Source organism: Microcebus murinus, chromosome 11, assembly GCF_040939455.1.
Source record: "Microcebus murinus isolate Inina chromosome 11, M.murinus_Inina_mat1.0, whole genome shotgun sequence".
Lineage (NCBI taxonomy): Eukaryota > Metazoa > Chordata > Mammalia > Primates > Cheirogaleidae > Microcebus > Microcebus murinus.
Genome location: NC_134114.1, coordinates 98,505,104 through 98,523,606, shown reverse-complemented (window position 1 = coordinate 98,523,606; position 18,503 = coordinate 98,505,104). Strand labels below are relative to the sequence as shown.

At 36.2% G+C, this 18,503-nt stretch overlaps 1 protein-coding gene across 1 annotated transcript in view; it reads left to right on the top strand.

The window, feature by feature from the left end:
• FBN2 (fibrillin 2) overlaps positions 1 to 18,503 on the top strand; it is a 284,415-nt gene that overhangs the window by 178,881 nt on the left and 87,031 nt on the right. Inside the window, exons 19-23 of the mRNA XM_076008344.1 lie at positions 3,450 to 3,575; positions 8,078 to 8,197; positions 14,486 to 14,623; positions 15,213 to 15,263; positions 15,734 to 15,859. Coding sequence (XP_075864459.1) covers positions 3,450 to 3,575; positions 8,078 to 8,197; positions 14,486 to 14,623; positions 15,213 to 15,263; positions 15,734 to 15,859 — 561 coding nt within the window. The remainder of the gene's footprint in view (positions 1 to 3,449; positions 3,576 to 8,077; positions 8,198 to 14,485; positions 14,624 to 15,212; positions 15,264 to 15,733; positions 15,860 to 18,503) is intronic.

Here is an 18,503-nt window from a genome sequence, read left to right as displayed (position 1 = left end):
CTGGCTATGTTCACCCGTAAGATTAGTTTTAAAAATAGACATCACTGAGGTATTTCTTCACCATGACATTTTTAAACCCAAATCACAATAAACTAACAGTGGTCTTAGGACCCTCCTCTCTTCCAACCAAACCAAAAATTAACTAGGGTAGAGGGGTGGGAGATTAGTACAGTATATCTTGGTAATGTGCTTCTCAACTTTATCAAGTATTTAACGAACAAGGAAAAAAAAAAACCCGTCAACATGTTACCTTTGGTAGAAAAGAAAATTAAAACACAAAACAAAAGAGCAACACATACTCCACCAAGTCACTGCTCAGTAAAAACAGTGATTGTTCCAACATCATGGTGGGGAAAATCCTGCTGAGTCCAAAAGGCTATAAATACAATCATGAAGTCAAAAGGATTCTCATTCCCTTCAAAAATTTGAGGTTTCCAACAACTTGACCCTTGGGATGGCTCTTAAAAGGATATTATTCGCAGACATTCAAAATACAGATAAAATATTTTTCTCTTGAAGAGAAAAAAAAAGAGACCTAAAGGTCTTTATTTGTCAGTAAATCCTCCAATAGGTGAGATTAACCAGTAGTTTCCTAATACTGAACAACAATGGCATGCATAATTCGTTTTTTTTTAGGGGGGAAAGCCAGATTGGTAAGAACGACTAGAATTTATGACTACATTTGCCTGATGTTTCTCTTTTGAGGTCCATCAGACATTCCTCATGGGAGAAATCAGTTCTAGATTTATGATAACATTTCTTCTAGAGGTAGCTTCCTGCTCCCACCCACTCCCCACTGGATTAATACTACACGTTTCGATACCTGTCAGATGCTAACACGAGGTAGATGACTTTTCGCCAAAAGTGAGGTAGAAACTCAACAGAAGCAGCCAGTGTGGTGTGCAGCACTATGAGTCCCGTGCCCCTGGCCTGCTGCATATATCTTGATCTTCTAACTTTTGACTAAGAAATTGACTTCAAATTTAACAGGGCAGTATAGATAATAGTAAGTCAAGAAAATAAAGCATTACAGGTTGTAAGAAGTTTGACTTTATAAAGAAACAACCAGTTACTACAACATATATAAACATAACTGAGACAAAGATATTTCCTTCTTTAATTTATAAGAGAATGCTTGGAAAAAACTCAACTATGCAATTTAGTTTAACAAAGGGAAGGGAGGAGGAGGATGAGAAGGCTTAACAATGTTTCATTGTTTTCTATTAGTTCATATAGTCAAGAATTTGAGAAGAATCTAGATTTTCCCATAGAGCTCTTGAATCTATTTTTATAAAATGAATGTCATTAAATCTATCATTATGCATGATAGATTCAATACTAGCACACATTCATGATAGATAATTTTCACAACTAATTACTGATGACTTTTGCAATCAAATGTTGTGATTATGAAAGAAATATATTTTTCTGTTTTTCTGGTAATGGCTTTTATTCTTGAACATATTCATTTGATCTTAAGTTGGAGATACATACAGATGGATATAGAAAGCTAGATTACTATTGTGTACTCATAACAAAATAGATTTTTATACCTGCAGGAAAGTGCACCAACCAAAAATTATTGAGCATTTCTAAAAGTATGTAAACCAAGTTAGTTTTTATTCACCAGGAGCAAAGTCACTTCCAGATTAGCTTCCAAGTACGGTTGAAAATATGAGCACCCTACTGAAAACAGGAAGATTCAGCGAGCATCCACACACTGAACATGGGCCATGCCTACTCTTTAACGTAGGTGATTTTGAGAAAAATTAAAACTAGATTTTAAAAATAAAAGTAAAACTAATTTTCAGTAATAGAGTGTTTTAATTTGCGAGGGCTGCCATAACAAAACACCCCAAATTTAGGTCACTTAAAACAATAGAAATCTATTATTTCATAGTCTGGGAGGCTAGAAGTCCCAAATCAAGGCATCATCAGGACGTGCTCTCCGATGGCCACAGGGGAGAATCCTGGGAGAATCCTTCCTTTCCTCTTCTGGTGAAATCCTCGGCGCGCCTGGGCTTGCGGTGCCCTGCTGCAGCCCCATGGCTTCCTCTCCTGGGTGTCTTCTCAGCATCTCCATGTGTGTCTGTCTCTACATCCAAATTTCCACTTTCTACATGAACACCAGTCATACAGGATTACAACCTACCATGATGACCTCATTATAGCTTGATTACTTCTGTAAAAACCTTATTTCTGAATAAGGTCACATGCTGAGACACTGAGGGTTGGGACCTCAACATGTGCTTTTTGAGGAACACAATTCAATCCGTAGCATGGAAAAACGGGTAAGAAAACAGTGATGCAGTGACAATTTGTACACATGTTGTACAATCATAGGAAAAAAATTACAGCAATCCTTAAAGGATAATGTTAATTTTTAAAATAACATGATTTGGAATTGGAGGAAAAACCTAACATCTAAAGGGAAAAAGATCAGATAAAACATAAAAAATAATATTATCAGTGGTGATGGAATTATAGATGTTTTTCTGATATCTATTTCCCAAATCTTCATAGTGTCAATATATTGTTTAATAAGGGACAGTTGTTATGTGCAACACTAAAACATATATAACTTTAAATAAAGGAACTCTTCCCTCCAAACTAGAATTGTTATTTCTGTCATTAACTGTACAAGAATGAGATTACAGATATGAAGATAAGACTCAATGTGAACTTCTTAAACTGTATGTTTAGATGATATACTCTAGGCTATTCTGGACTGCTAAAGGAATATACAAACTACATCATTAATTTTGCACAGGTCACCTCAGAAATAACTAATTTCTGAGGTAAAAATGTAGTAGAAAAATTTAGTGAATATTTTTCTGTATAACTTCTGTTTAATGCATTCTTTTTGGAATTTTAATCAGGAAAAAAGTAAATAAATACCATGTGTTACTTTTTGATACATAAACAAATGAGTTCAACCTTTTGATATATTTTACAAAGAAAAAATATATCTAATATAATGCCATTGCAGGACAAAAAACAAATGAAAGAGAACAGAGTAGTACTGTGCCCTTTCCAAAGTAGCACATGCTTTCCAGGGACTTCAAAACATCTTACAAGTAGCCCCGAGCATAAGAATGTTCCTTTTGAATAAAACTAAATATATTTTGCTGAGGATGAAGAAATGTGGTGGAGTACAAAGAGACCAAGTTTTGAATTGTTCTCAATAACATAGAAATGATAAATGCTCAAAGTGACAATCACTTCAAATGCTCTGCTTTGATCACTGCACGCATTATATGCATGTAACAAAATATCATGTGCCCCGTAAATATGTAAAATATTATGTATCAACAAAAATAAATAAATGAATGAAGAAGATGAATTCAGAGAGAAAGGTGGGAAAACAAATAACAAAAATAACACATCGCGAGTGACTGTGACACATATTTAAGTACGTGTATCTCCTATCTCCCAATGGCTGCTCTCAGACATTGATGAGTGCTTGGTGAACAGACTGCTTTGTGACAACGGATTGTGCCGAAACACACCGGGAAGTTACAGCTGCACATGCCCACCTGGGTATGTCTTCAGGACCGAGACAGAGACCTGTGAAGGTGAGTGCTGTTGTCCTTGCCTTCGTTGTGAATAGTCAGTTCCCAGAGGTGTGTAAGCGCCAATGACAGACGAGAAGCAATGTAGTAAAAAGAGTTTTGTTTGAGTATTTTCTTTATTTTATCTCTTTCCCCTGATCTGCCGGCTTTAGAAATAGCATGTACTTAACGCAGTTTACAAACACCGTCGGTTTTGTCCCACTCAGATAAAATATCAACAAACATTTGGAACAAACATTTTGAAGTGGAAAAAAAATGGAAGGAGCCGTATTTTCTTGCTGAAATAGAATGTCAGATTTTTGTTTACTTTGTCTTCTCCTGTTTAAAATCACTCTGACACATTAACCTGGGAACCTATAATCGGAATTATAGTGACAAAGTTAAGTATTAGGCAGTTTATTTATGAAATGATTGATATACCCAAGAGGTTAGCCCAGAAAATATTTGGGCACTAACTAAAAATGGTCATTTTAGTTAAATTTATAAGCTAAGAAAATTTTCCTTTCCATTTGATGATTTAAAAGTTGTCATGTGGGTTTATAGATCATAAGCCAGTGTTTAAAAACTTCTTAAACTTCTTCCTTTTCTTTTAGCCACATTTTTCTGCAGTGGAATTTACATGAATGAGTTAAATGCCAGGGAAGTCCTTGTTTCAGTGAGATAATGAATAAGCAATGAGTGCATTCAGCTGTTTTTGTGTCATGATCAAAGGACTGTATATTTTAGAACAATCTGTTGTGTAACTGCTAGTCGTTGTTCCTGTTGGAAGTCTCACTGTGTGGACCTCCAGATGGGTCCCTAATAGTCTCAAATCCGATTACCACTTCCAAATAGGAAATAAAAAATATTTTATTTTTAATTACTAAAGATGGAATAGCCTTTTCTTTATCTGTTGAAGTATTTGTTTCTCAGTGATTCCACAGCCAAGAAAACTGCAATAGTATTATTATACAAAAAGATGTTGACATTCTCTCTTCATCTTACTATTAACTTCAAAGCATTCTTGTGAACAGAAACAAGTTAGGACTATTGAACAAGATGCCAAAACACAAATGACTGCTGAAGTCAATGAAATGCAATTACAACGTGCAGTGCTAAGTTTGGGTTGAATTGAAAGGACCACTGAAAAACAGTAATTAGCCTAAAGAAGAAAAGAAAAGAAAGGAAAAAGAGCACCTCAACATGAGGTCACCTTTTTCTAAATTTAGTTCTGGTAACTGTTTGACCCACTGTCCAACATCTTTGCAGGACTCCTCAAAGAGAAGCACTCATCCTGTTCCCAATTAAAGTACTTGAAAATTCATTGTCTCCGCACATGAGCAGGAAGTTTGAAATATCTTTGGAATATCTTTCTATAGGTTTTGAGAGCTCTCTTTTAAACCAACTCAGGGTTCTCAAAAGACTACAGAGTCTCTATTTTCTAGATCCTCCTTCCACTTCTTCCACCTATTGTTCTTCAACATTGTTCTGAAAAACATACTTTGTGAAAAGGCATTCTAGCCGTACTTCTGCCCTCCATAACTTTTTTGGAGGGCTGGGAGAAGGGATTTCAAAAGTTTTTGTATTTCTTCTACACTTTCTTCTCACTGCCCTTTATGCATTTTTTTCTATTGTCTGTTGGAGGGTTAACTTCTATTAAATCTCGGGAAACTTTGAAAGCAAAAGCAGCTTAGGATATCATCGCTATTTAACTAGGAAGCTGGTGATTATTAGGGCTTGCCTTCCTGTCCACAAAACAGCACCCTTTGTTTGTCTTGTGAGAGAGACCCACAAAGTGGAACTAAATGGATGGTGCCTGATTATATTTGCTGTATATACTCAATTGTCAATGATTATTTATAGCATATTTTCTCCATTTTAACAAGTAAGATGGACTAGAAAGGTACTGAGAGCTGAAATACCAAACAAATAAAAGTCAGAGGCCCACCTGCTTACAGGAACAATTAAGACAAGGAGGAGCCAGTGGTGTGTACCTGCATACGGTTTGGTGATCGCATCAGTATTGAGGCACATTGATATCAGGCGGCAGTGAGTGTTACAGAGATCTTCACCTACTGTGTTCAAATGGTACATGTGCTTGATAAATCTGAGCTTTTTCTTAATGTGAAAATTATTTTATATCTGTCATATATAGAAAAGAAATTTATGTTACATAAATAAAAAAGATAAAATAGTCTTTTTGATAGACAACTATTTTGGCTCCAGCCTTGTAACATTCAAGGAAATAAAAATGATTTATCATGGGAAACCTAACCAAATAGCCATCATTTCTATACTTCTTTCTACACTGTTATGTCATTTACATTTTATTAAGTGCTTTGCAAAAAATAGACCTGAAGGCACTAATCTCTTTTTCCTTTGGGTCACTTCCTTATTTCCACCATTGCATTCAAACAGTAAATTTGTCTGTCTGAGGCAGTTTTCTTTATTCTATTCTTTGTTAGCTAATTTCCAAAGACTAGACAGGGAATTATTAGCAGATTCATTGTAGATTTTAGCTTTCTCTGTATATATTTGTTATATTTGCTAATTTTGTTTGACATTTATGTTTTCAACAGGCAATTTTAAATATATAACAAATAGCAGTGATAGTAAAGAGAGTAAGTTTTCTCTGTATTCCAAACTGAAGTTACAAAAGCTTTATTTTACTTTTTTTGAGTTCTGAGAGTCTGTGAAAGTTAAAATTTTTACAGCAAGCACTGTGGTTTAGATTGTGTTTCCAGTGACATAAGTAGTTAAATGTAAAGCAGATGTGCTTTGAAGTTTATTTCCAGGAATGTACAGTGAACTGTTTCAAATTCTGGTTCCATGACATTTATAACATAAAAACATTTTATTTAAAGGAAAACTAAATGGTTGATATTTGTAGTTGTCATTTCATGTGTTTATAGTTTTTGAGTTCATAATTGCTTAATTTAAAATAGGGATTTTTAAAAAAATACAAGATAGTGACATTTTCTTTTCTTTAGGCTTCTTACAAATGAAATGAATAGGAGAGTTGGAGAATTATAGATGGTCTGTCCTCAGATTAGTTATTTGCTTTTCTGGTTATCTAGTTCCTTTTTTACATTTTGTTTTTATGAGAGAATTTCCATACTGTGGGATTGATGTTTTCATTAGAAACCCGTGCATATTTACAAAGCCTGTTGCTATATTTTCTTCTAAGAGGTTTTCTCACTACAACAACCTGCAAGCAAAATGCATTCATATGTCCTCAAATAATTTCTATTTCAAGAATTAAATTAGCACCTGGGTACTTCTTCAATAATGTCAAAGTAGCAAAGAAGAAGTACACTTGTTTTCCACGTTGATTTTTAAATTGACATTTCAAGTCCACTGACTTGAAAATCAGCTGTGAGCCCTGATCTTTCAGGATTAATTTAGTTTATATTTGACACGAGACATTCAAGAGTAAGCATTACAGTCTTCTAGTTATTTGTTTGCATGTTTTCCTCAATATAGTAAAGTGTTTGATAATAAACACAAATGTTTAGTGAGGAAGAAAGGTATTCTTGTGAACTCAGAAACCCTAGTGTTCAACATGAAATGTCTTGAGGTATGTTGACCTGTTTCAGAAAATTAACCAAGTAGAGAAAGTAATCTGTGTGCCAGTTCTTTAAACTGAGTGATTAAATTTACACTGAAGGTGTCTTTGATATTGTTTCTAGTACTTTACCTGAAGCTTGCATTTATTTTTCATTAACTCATGTGTCAAACTATTTAACTTTAAGGGTCTACATTTTCTCTGGTCGCCACCTGAGAGTGGTAGGCACACTGCAGTTATGTTTACTTCTGACCATCAACAGGAATTATTTAGATTCTGGCACATGATTTGATTTAGGACTCAAATTAACAATTGTAGAGGCCTCTTTAAAACAATTACTTATACTTCATCACATTTTCCCAATTTTTGTTTTACTAAAATTGATTGTGTTTGGAAAAACTAAGCAGACCAGACATATAAATGTGAATAGCTAAAGAGAGAGGAAGGTGGATAGGGACTCGAGGAGAATTCTGTACCCAGTATGAAAGTTTCAGTCCTCATTTTCCTCATTTGTAACCAAGAGTTTGGAATTAAAGCCAGCACTGTGACATTTTGCTTCTAAGGTAGACTTTTTTTTTTTTAATTCATCAAAGCCTCACAGGACCATAAATGACAAAACAATCAACCTTTGTGCACAGCATGTTGCACCTGGAATTACATCTTATTAAGGGGGAAAACTAATCCCATTGATGTAAAGTTGTAATAATGTATTGAAGCAGCACATTCTGAACCCTTTCCCAATAGGCTGATCCCTGTGTCCTACCGAGCCCCCAGTCCTGTGGGTGTGTGTGAGCCATAAAGTGCCTGTCTCTATTCCCCATTCACTTTATGCCTCATACATCCATATTAAAATTACAAGAGCCAACTTTACCAGACATTCTGGCATAGCATACCTTGTAAGAATAATATTTTCCAGAAACATATGGCAGTTCTAACAGAATCTTTTCCTTCTGGATTGTAGATGTAAATGAATGTGAAAGCAACCCCTGTGTCAACGGGGCCTGCAGGAACAACCTTGGGTCTTTCAGCTGCGAGTGTTCGCCTGGCAGCAAGCTCAGCCCCACAGGATTGATCTGCGTCGGTAAGATCCACGCGTGGTGCTGGCGTTTCAGCTCCACTGCAAAGATGAGCACACGCCTTAGGCCCTGCTGTGGGTGAAAACAGAACATGAGTACAAGAGGCCAATAATCAGGAGTTACATTAAACTGATTTCTCTCGATATCAAGATAGAAGTGAACATAATAGTATAAACTAAGCAGCTGCTTAAATTTTGTTAGATTCTAAAAATCTTTCTTTCATATCAGTGTACAAATTATGCTGGAAGGTATAAGCATTTCCATACCACACACATATGTATATTCTTTACCCTAAAAATGCCATAGGCATCAATACCATCAAATCTCTACTGCATACTTTTTACAAACAACCTTCTATCATAAACAAAAATATGATGAAATTTGGATTCAGTTAGCAAGACCAGAATTTGAAGGTTTTTAAACACATAGAGGGAATTTATTGTTTTTTCTTTTCTCCCATCAGTCATACATTGATGGGCTCCAAGGAAGAGAAAAGAACTGTTTTCTTGCCTTGGGAAATTTCTAGGGAGAAAGATTTCAAAACTTCTAAACTAACATCTTGTCATAGGTCTCAAAACATTTAAGGTCAGTTCTTAATAATGACACAGGAGGTATATCAAAGGAGATAGTCTGATCTGTAAGGAAAAATTCAGCATGCGAATGGGAAAATATGTCCCATTGATTTTTCCCTGCTTCTAGTGTTTGTGGCTCCATTCGCTGGGTGTACACAGCCCACATCATTAGCTAATCTCCACCTTTACAGTGAACTAAACATATATTCCAAATAAGAAGATATTTCATTTTTACATGGTGCCAAATAAATTGGCAGGTTTTGTTTGTTATCTAGCCAAAATGAATTTTCAATTTTGTATTTGCCAAAGACGATAGTATTTTCAGTATTATGTCTGATGTTAACCACAATTAGCTGGACACGAGGGCACTTGTTTATTAGATGAAGAGAAATGATCAAGTTCAAATTATCAATGAAAACCTTCTCTTTGGAAACACCAGCTCTTTGTCTCCCAGTGAGGCGCAGCTGGTGAGCTGTGAGCCTTGCCCAGCTCTCTGCATCAGTAAACAGACTGCTGTCTGCCTAGTGCATTGATTTTTTTCTTATAGAGTTCTAGGTTGGGGGTGGGTTGGATACAGTATGGCAGAAATATTTTTGCTAAGCCACAATTTCCAATTTAGATGGAATCATTTTATTATACAAAGGAAATGAATTCAGCATTAGTCAATTAATGTCTCAGAAAACCAAATCTGTATGCCACTTGAGCATCAAAGATATCTTAGTTTTTATTTCATCATATAGACTTCTATTATTTTGGAATTTTGTCTTTATATTTATTAATAAAAGAAGAAAAAAGACTTTTTACTCCCAAGTCATTATGTCATTCTTCCAATTGCCAGCAACTAAACACCACCACATTTTTCTCAGCTAGCGTGTGTGTGTTTTCATTCATTATGATCAGATTTGAATAGCCCAGCATAGAGCTGCTCCAAATGCAATGTACCTAATATTTTTAAAATTTAGACATTGTTTTATCTACTTTTTATTAAAAAGAGAATTCTAGTTGAAAAAGGATTAATAAATAGTAAAATATACATAGGAAAAATTATGACTGTGTGTGTTTAATTGGACTGTTGGTGGCTTTAAGTGGTGGTTAGCATGCAGCCTTGTCTTTCATAGGGCTCAGGTCTCTTACATTTTTAACTGAATAAAAGTTGCATGATGTAGTTACTAATTTAGAATTAATTCATATTATGTGTCAATTAGTTGGATACTAAGATTATTTAAGGAGTTAGAGTCTGTTATTCAAACTTCCTAAATATAAATGAATCTCAAACTATTATGCAAACTGCTTAGAAAGACCATCGTACTCTGGTTGATAAGACTAAATGTAATAGAACAATAAATTTGATGAATGTTTCCTGTACTACACAGTTATTGACTTCCCAGGCACAACTGTCTTCTCCTACTTTTACTTTTCTGGCCTGTGTTTTCAGCTTTCTTTGCTAAGTGTTCCCTGTTCTCCTGCTCTTCAGTCTGCAGTTTCCTCCAGTTAGTCCTGGGGCCTCGGGCTCCTCTGCCTGTGCTTGTGCTTGGTGGCCTCTCTGTTGTCTCCCACAGCTGCTGCCCCGGCGGCAGTCCCTCCGCTAGCTCTAGGTTTGTATTTCTGACTGTCTGCACGGTGTCTCCACTTGCGTGTCTGATTGACATTGCAAACTGAACATATCTAAAACCAAATTCATATCTCCTGGCTTGAACCTGTGTCTCCTAGAAACATTTCCATCTCGGCGAACGGCAAATGGTTCTTCTGGTTGCCATCCGCTAAAACTTTAGCGTCACCCTTGATGCCTTTTTCGAAAACTGCACATGGGATTCAGCAGCAAACCTATTGCTTGTACTTGAATTTTACCCAAACTTCAATCCCTTCTTACCACAACCACCAACCCTGAATCTAAGTCGCCATCATTTCTCTTCCTGATTCTTACTCTAGCCTCTTTCTTGCCTTTTTCCCTCATATTTGCTACTCTACCATCTACCTTACCAGAAAAGTGAAAAGAGAAGAAGGCAGTTGTGCCTGGGTATCCCAAAACACAAAGTTTCTTGAGGAGTGAGGAGTGAACTGTGCCAAACATTGCTCCATAGTCTTAGATGAGGAACGAGAGTAAATGGTTGGATTTGGCAGTAGGGAGGTCACTACCCTTGTCATGTCCATGTAGGTTGAGAGCAGAGGGCAGACCTGCTCCCAAGATGAGGGAAACCAGTCTGCCCTACATGGAACCATCAAACTGTAGCCCCCACGTGATCTCTTTAAAACATAAGTCCAAGCATGTCATTGTTTGTCTAGGAACCTGTCTGTAAAACCTCGGCTTCTCAGTTCACTCAGAGTGAAAGCTGGGGTCCATGCCAAAGCCTGGGCTCCCCCATGGTCTCTCTCCTGCTGTGACTCTGTCTCCCTTGCTCTGCCTCCCACCCCTCCACCTGAGCCACACTGCCCACTTCTCACTCCTGTGGGTCAGACGTGTGCTCATCTGAAGTTCGCTGCACTGAGCTCTCTGGCCAGAATGTTCTTCCACCAGGTTTCAGGGTTTGTTTGTGTGCCTTATGTGTCTATTCAGATGTCACATGATAAGTCAGGACTTCTGACCATCCTAGATGCAATAGCAGGCTTTTTCTCCCTGTTACACCCTCACGTTGCTTACCCTGCTTCATATTCTTCAGAGTTTTTAACTAACACCTGACTATTTATCTACATCTGAATTGTGTTGTGTGTTTGTGTGTGTGCGCATGTGAGCACACAACGGTCACTGAGAGAGAGAACACAGAGAGAGAAAGAGAGAGAGATAGGGGCAGGGGGAGGTGTCTGTCAATAGATTTGTAACTGTTAAGCCTTAATGCAGTTAGCAGCCTAAAGAAGCATGGTGTTAGAGAGTGAGGGACTGTGTGGGTTTGAATCTTGATGCTGTCCCTATACGAGTTGGGTAATCTTGAGCAAATTAGTTGACTTCTTTGTGCCTCAGTTTTCTCATCTGCAAATTGTACATAACTCATAGGGTTGTTTTAACAAGTAAACTTGTAAGTAATTCTTAGGGTCGTTTTAAATCATAGAAAGCCTTTAGAAAAGTGCCTGTCACTACCTTAATAAATCTTTGCAATGACTATTACAATTTATCTTACTTAATATGACAACAACCAAGGTGATAAATCTGATAAATCAGCAATTAGTCCAGTCAGAGTTAGGGAAGCTTTTCATGTTGTAAGGCCACATTAATTTAGCTGTAATCAAATACAGCCACATTCAAGAAACTTCAATTAGATACACTTAAAAATATACATTATTTTATAAAATGCTAACTAATATGTACTTAATAATTTCCAAACTGAAAACTGTTTGTTAATTTTAAAATTAAGCTTTTAATGACTTTGTTATGTCTACATTTGTTGGAAAGCACTTGAATATTTGGTTGCAACATGAAGGTCCACGGTTTCAGTTGATCCTCTTGATGGGCATGAGTCATTTGTGACATTAAGGGTGTCTTCACTTGGGTTAGGTAGGAGAATTTAGATTTGCAGCAATAAGTGGTTGAAAAGCACAGTTTTCAGGAATGTTGCCAAAGGTGTGGGTATTCTACTGCATTTTTGCGTATTTCAGTTGGATCTGTCTTAGCCTCAATGACTTTAAAATGTCACCTACTGAGAGCTCAGGCAGTTCCATCTGTAGTTCCTTAGGTGCCTTGGTGATATCAACTAGGTGAGGCTGAACGGCTAATCTGAGTGTGATGTCATGGTACGCAAAGTCAGTGAACCTTTCATTGTATTCTCTAATTAATCGGTCTATAATAGCTGTGTATTCTTCAAATGATTAGTACATATCATCCTGCTCACCAATGACCTTTGCTAACTGGGGAAAATGTTCGTCCAAAATTTCTTTTGAAGAAGATCTTGGATTGTTTTGCCACATGTCATATGCAGACTTAGTTTGGCCTTGCAAAGAAATATTCAAGTAATTTTGATTTGATATGATGTCACCCAGAAATGCTGCATTCCTATAGACATATTCTTTCAATAATTCACATTGCTGATTCTGTTCTTCATAAAATTTAACTATCTGTTCTTGCAGAGATAAAATTTTAGCTCACACCTGTCCCTGCAATAGCCAATGCACTTTAGAATGATATGGCAAATCCACACTGAATACCTCATCGTTTAACTTTAGTGTGTTATGAAACTGATGATGTCATGTTGCATTTGCATGAATATAGTTAACGGTACTTAAAAGTCATTGGAAAGTGTCATTTAAAATAGTAGCTTTAGCACAGAGATTTTGCTTATACGACATACGATGAAAAGAAATGGGAGCATCTGGATCTATTAATACCATTTTTAATCTGTGTATTAAACCCTCCATGTTTTCCTATCATGGAAGGTGCACCATAATGAGTGTACATACACTCATTAAATTTACCAAATTCAGTCCACCTTCATGACATTTATCTTGAACGTTGTTGAAAATATCTATTCCTTATGTTCTGTTCGCAAAAGTGCCCAAAACAAGTAACTCTTTGTAGCAAAGAAAATCTTCTGTTACAACCCAAATGAAATATAAAACCTGTGCTGAGTCAGTAGTATCAATTGATTTATCCAAAGTGATTGAATAATATATATTTTCCTTTTGAAGTATTGCATGAAGTTGTTCTGTTAAGTTGAAGGCTAATTTATGCTGCCAGTTAGTTATGGTTCTCCTTGAAATAGGCAGTTGTTTGTGCTTTGAAATGTTATCAGGGTCTAAGCATCCTACAACTTGGACAGTGCATTCTTTCACAATTTCTACATCGCTGAATGGCTTCCTTTTTCTCCCAAGTATATAAGCTACTTTATAAGTTGCTTCAGTGGCGTTATTTCCAGGTCTTATTGCTGCTTGAAAGAATTGTCTTTGCTTTTGCTTGTCATCTTTTGATTTCTGCAATACAACTTTTTGCACCTCTCCCTCTAACTTAAAATGTTTATGGTCCTTATTAGTGTTTTAATGTTGATGAGCAATGAATTTCTTTAATGTTGATAGTAGTATCACAAAGCAAGCAAATCATCTTATCTTTAGTGGAAACAAGATAATGTTGCAATTCCCACTCCTCATTAAAAAATCTGTTTTCTTCCTTCAGTGTTCTCTTGGTCTTCTTTGACATGATGGGCTATTAAGCAGACAGAATTAAAAAATACTGTCAAGCTGTATTCACAAATTCTGCTTCAAACAGAAACAGTGCACTGTTGTCAAAAGCCAGCAACAGACTGGCTTACTTGACCCCCATAAACTCTCGCCAACCAGCCTTGTACAGCAGTGGTGCCAGTCAGGTGGGGGAAGTTAGAACTAAATGATGAGCATAGCAGCTATCAGCTTAGCCCTTCTGGGCTAAATTTTTGTACATCTAATGGTCTTATCATAGCAATGCAGTGTGTTTCCAAGTACCAGCATAAAATATTGGACAATAGCTACTACTCCTAGAATATCAATAGGCGCAATTGTATTCATTACCATATCATGTGAGATATATATATATATATATATATATATATATATATATATACAGAGAGAGAGAGAGATAGTACAATATTTGATTTACATGCAGGTCTTAATAACATACCATATCTGAATGCAAATACATGGAAGTACGTTCAAAGAATAAGCTGTTAAAAAAATTTTTTAACATCCTCTTGTTTTTTTTTTTAAATACCATAACATGCTTTGGTATACATAGTTAAGTCCCCACCCTTCGTTATTCCTTCTCAGACAGCCTGAAAGGGACGTGTTGGCTCAACATTCAGGACAACCGCTGCGAGGTGAACATTAACGGGGCCACGTTGAAGTCTGAGTGCTGCGCCACGCTCGGAGCCGCCTGGGGCAGCCCCTGTGAGCGCTGCGAGCTCGGTAGGGGCTGGCCGGGTTCGGGCTGCTCGTTGGAGAACTTCCTCCTCAACTAGGGCCCCTTCTTCACTCTGTGTTTCCTTAGTGAGAATCTTGGCCATAAGGTCTTGACCCTGACTAAAATGTTATCTTCTCTAGCTAAATATTTTCACCTCTTGAAACGTGTATTTGGTTTATGCCAGTAATGTAAGCAGACCTTCTAAGTGTTTTATACAAAGAGAAGAATCAGCTAGAATCTATCCGCTAGACAACCGTACCCTCCAGTATCCTTGTTTGCATGTGTTCTTGTAGGACATGATGACTTTCCCTTTAATATTTGGTTTACTGGTAATTCAGTTGTCAATGTGAGACCAGAAAGGAATTATAGGAAAAATTTTGAGACTCTCAATATGACTCGACACCAATGGAGTTACCACTGCAAGCTGTGTGCCCTGCTGAATTGAAATAAGAACAGCTGAATCCTTGGGCTGTAAAACCCTGCCTTGTGGTTTTCATTTAGTTCCATTTCGATTTCATTATACTGTTTCTTGAGCTCAAGACACTTGTATTTTTTTTCATAACCAAATAAAAACGTATCCTGTTCTTCTTACAGACACAGCTTGCCCAAGAGGGTTTGCCAGGATTAAAGGTGTCACTTGTGAAGGTGAGTGTATTCTGGAGTGATAGTGTCAATCTTTAGAGCAGCACATAAAATTAATAGTCACTGTGCTACTTTGGAGATATTTTTCATTTTCAAACACCTGGAAATTTCAATAGGCATGCTCAAACTAATCAAAAATGCTTTAGCATAATACTCTTAGAAAACAGTTTGGAATTTCCCATTTCTCCTCTTTATGCAGTTGTGTAAATTTCATAAGCACATGACTAGCCTTTAAGGCCCAGAACGGCTGGCGAGGAACGTCTGGGCTGTGTTTTATGGACGGGCAAGGCTGCGGTCATTTTCACAGCTGGTGCCCAGGAAAGCAGGTGGCTGGGCTATGGAATATTTCTGCTTAACTCAAGTAATAATCCACATTGTATTGCAGATTGAATATGCTATACAGGAAGTAAAGCTACACCTGCTTTTTCTATTTGTAACATCTTTATCCCTCTGCTTGCTGCATTTCCCTGCAGATGTTAATGAGTGTGAGGTGTTTCCTGGCGTTTGCCCAAATGGACGCTGTGTCAACAGCAAAGGATCTTTTCACTGTGAGTGCCCTGAAGGCCTCACATTGGATGGAACTGGCCGTGTGTGCTTGGGTAAGACTCAAGCCTTTGCCTGTATTACGTATGCAACAACAAGCTGTGAATTTTCCTGTCATTTTGGGCAGTTAGTCCAAAACTACTGAGCCTATACTTGGAAAAACTTGCTTTAAATGAGATACTTTGGGGGAAATCACCAGAGGATGCTCTAAAAATGAATGTATTTAAGTGAAATAAAGTCTGTTCAATACATAAAGTTGGTACTGCTCAAAAATTGATCTCAAAAGCTTCAATTTCTTTAATCAGATAGGTGTGGCAGGGTCAGCCTTTCACACTGAGTTGACAGTGTAAGAAAACTGTCTATAGCTCGAACACAGAAGAAAAATTGGAGAATAGGATTTGAAAGGCTGACATCTATCAGCTCATTGCAGCTGTGCCCCTACGACAGTGGGGAAAAGCCATGGGCAAAGTTGTGTCTTCTGTGTGAAAACATTAATCCCGATCCTTCCTTTATCACCTTTAGAGTTTAAGTTTTCTTAATGTTTTATTTTTTAAAAATCTAAAATGAGGAATGTCATTCTTCCAACACCATAATATAGGGATGATAGTTTGATCTCATCCTTTATCAGTGTCATATTTGATTGGCATGAATTTCATGATTGAAAAAGAAATTTCTATCAATTTTTAACTATGTAAACAATAGTTTTTCATTTACTTAAAGGGATTTTTTTCAATAAGCTATGGAACAATAAATTTTTTGTTTGTAAAACAACTTTACATAGGGTCATATTTAAGCATGTAGACAAAACATTAGCAAAGGTACTATTATATTTAATGATCTTTAAAGTGTTTAAATATATAAGTGATTTTTTAAAAATTAGTGGTAAGGAAAGAAGTTTGCAATACCATGTAGTTATTATAACTTTTGACAGCATATCTAAATCTGGACAGAAAGCATGACCACAGAATCATATGAAATTATTTAGAAAGCATAATATCCAAAATATAAAAATAAAAGATAATTCTTTTCAGATTTTAATTATTTTAAAAATTATCTTAAAATTATCTACAATGTTTAGAAAAAAATTATATAACTTTTGAAAATAACAAAATAATAGTATCAGTATGCCAAATGACTAATGAAATCAAGGAGCCTTCAGTAACCAAAGGATGTAATATATGAAGACATATTATTGATTGTAAATTATCAGTAAGCAAAATAAATTTCCAATAACATCATTCAGAATTAAAGCCTTTGTAATATTGTAAAAGGATATATTGAACTTTTCATCCTTCTACTTTGGTTAAATGTTTTTGTCACTACTTGAATTATGCTACATTAATTCATTCTGTCTGGGGTTGTGAGAAGGTTTCAAGAAGCAGTTGGCATATGAAAATGTAAAATATTCTGAGAACAAAAGTTGTGGTGAATTGCTCTGAAAGAACTGCATCTAAATCAGAGATCCCAAACTCAAATGGCTTGCAGAAGCCAGACAGGCCATGCAAATGAGGAAAGTGACAATATGAAGTGATGGGGACAGCAGCAAACTGTGCAGTACATGTACAATGCAAAGGTTTCCAAATTCATATCTTAATTTCTGTGCAAGTCAGGCAAAGCATTTATAGGCCTCACGTGGCCAGTGTGCTGGCTGTTTGACTCCTGATGTAAATATTGATATCAATCTCAGTAGGAAAGACACAAGATTACTTTTCCAGGGTATTATAACTTTTTACATGCTTAGTTCAAATGCATTCCCCCTACCCCCAATTTATCCCAGAATGACTCTTGAGCAAATTACTTCAGTGACCCCAGAAACAGTGTTACTTAGACCAGAGTTCTCAGGCCCTAGATTATTGTCACACTTCATACTGGCAAAGAATGTGGCTTTCTGGTTAGGGTTAGTGTACATACACATAGAAAGGAGAATCACCTTCTGTGAATACCTATATTCATTCTACTGAATCAAATAAAAATTTGCCACAGTTATTTTTTCTCTAAAAACAGGAAATTTTAATTACAGTACTTAGAAATGTATATAACTCTAGGCTTTAACTCTAGGCTTAAAGGCAGTTGCTAAAGTTGATGTTACATTTGGTTTATAACTTGAAAGAATCAGTATTGGTTGTAACTAAAATAGTAAACATATTAATTTGTTTATGTATACATTTCCATCAGAAATCTCTTTCCCTCTGTTAAAGAGTTTTCAGGTTCTAAAAAGGATTTAATGTAATAAAGTGCTCTTATCAAATAAATCATGTTATATAATTAAGAAAAATTATTTCTGAACTCATCATCAACATGTGTAAATTAAACAGCAAGATGCTTGATGAGTTTGAAAACAAGTCTGTTGGCCAACAGATGAACACATTATTTAGAAATCATGCTGGTCTGCCTTATTTTGTGACTGCCTATGTTCTAGGGTCCTGGCTAGCACAGGCTAAGCACAGAAATGTTGGTATGTTTTGAAGTTTAAAGGAAAATGTGACATTAAAACAAATAATTGGCCCCTTAATAGGGAAACTTCAAATAATCCAGGGAAAAACCATGATGCAAAAGGTAAATTTGGCAGAAAGAAAAAACTTAAAAATGCAATAATAACATTTTTCCTTTTGTAAAGCAGTTTTAATAGTTGTACCAAATTGGCCACTAGATTACAGCTGATCATCTACTATTTATGACTAGGATTTGGCAGGGCTGCTT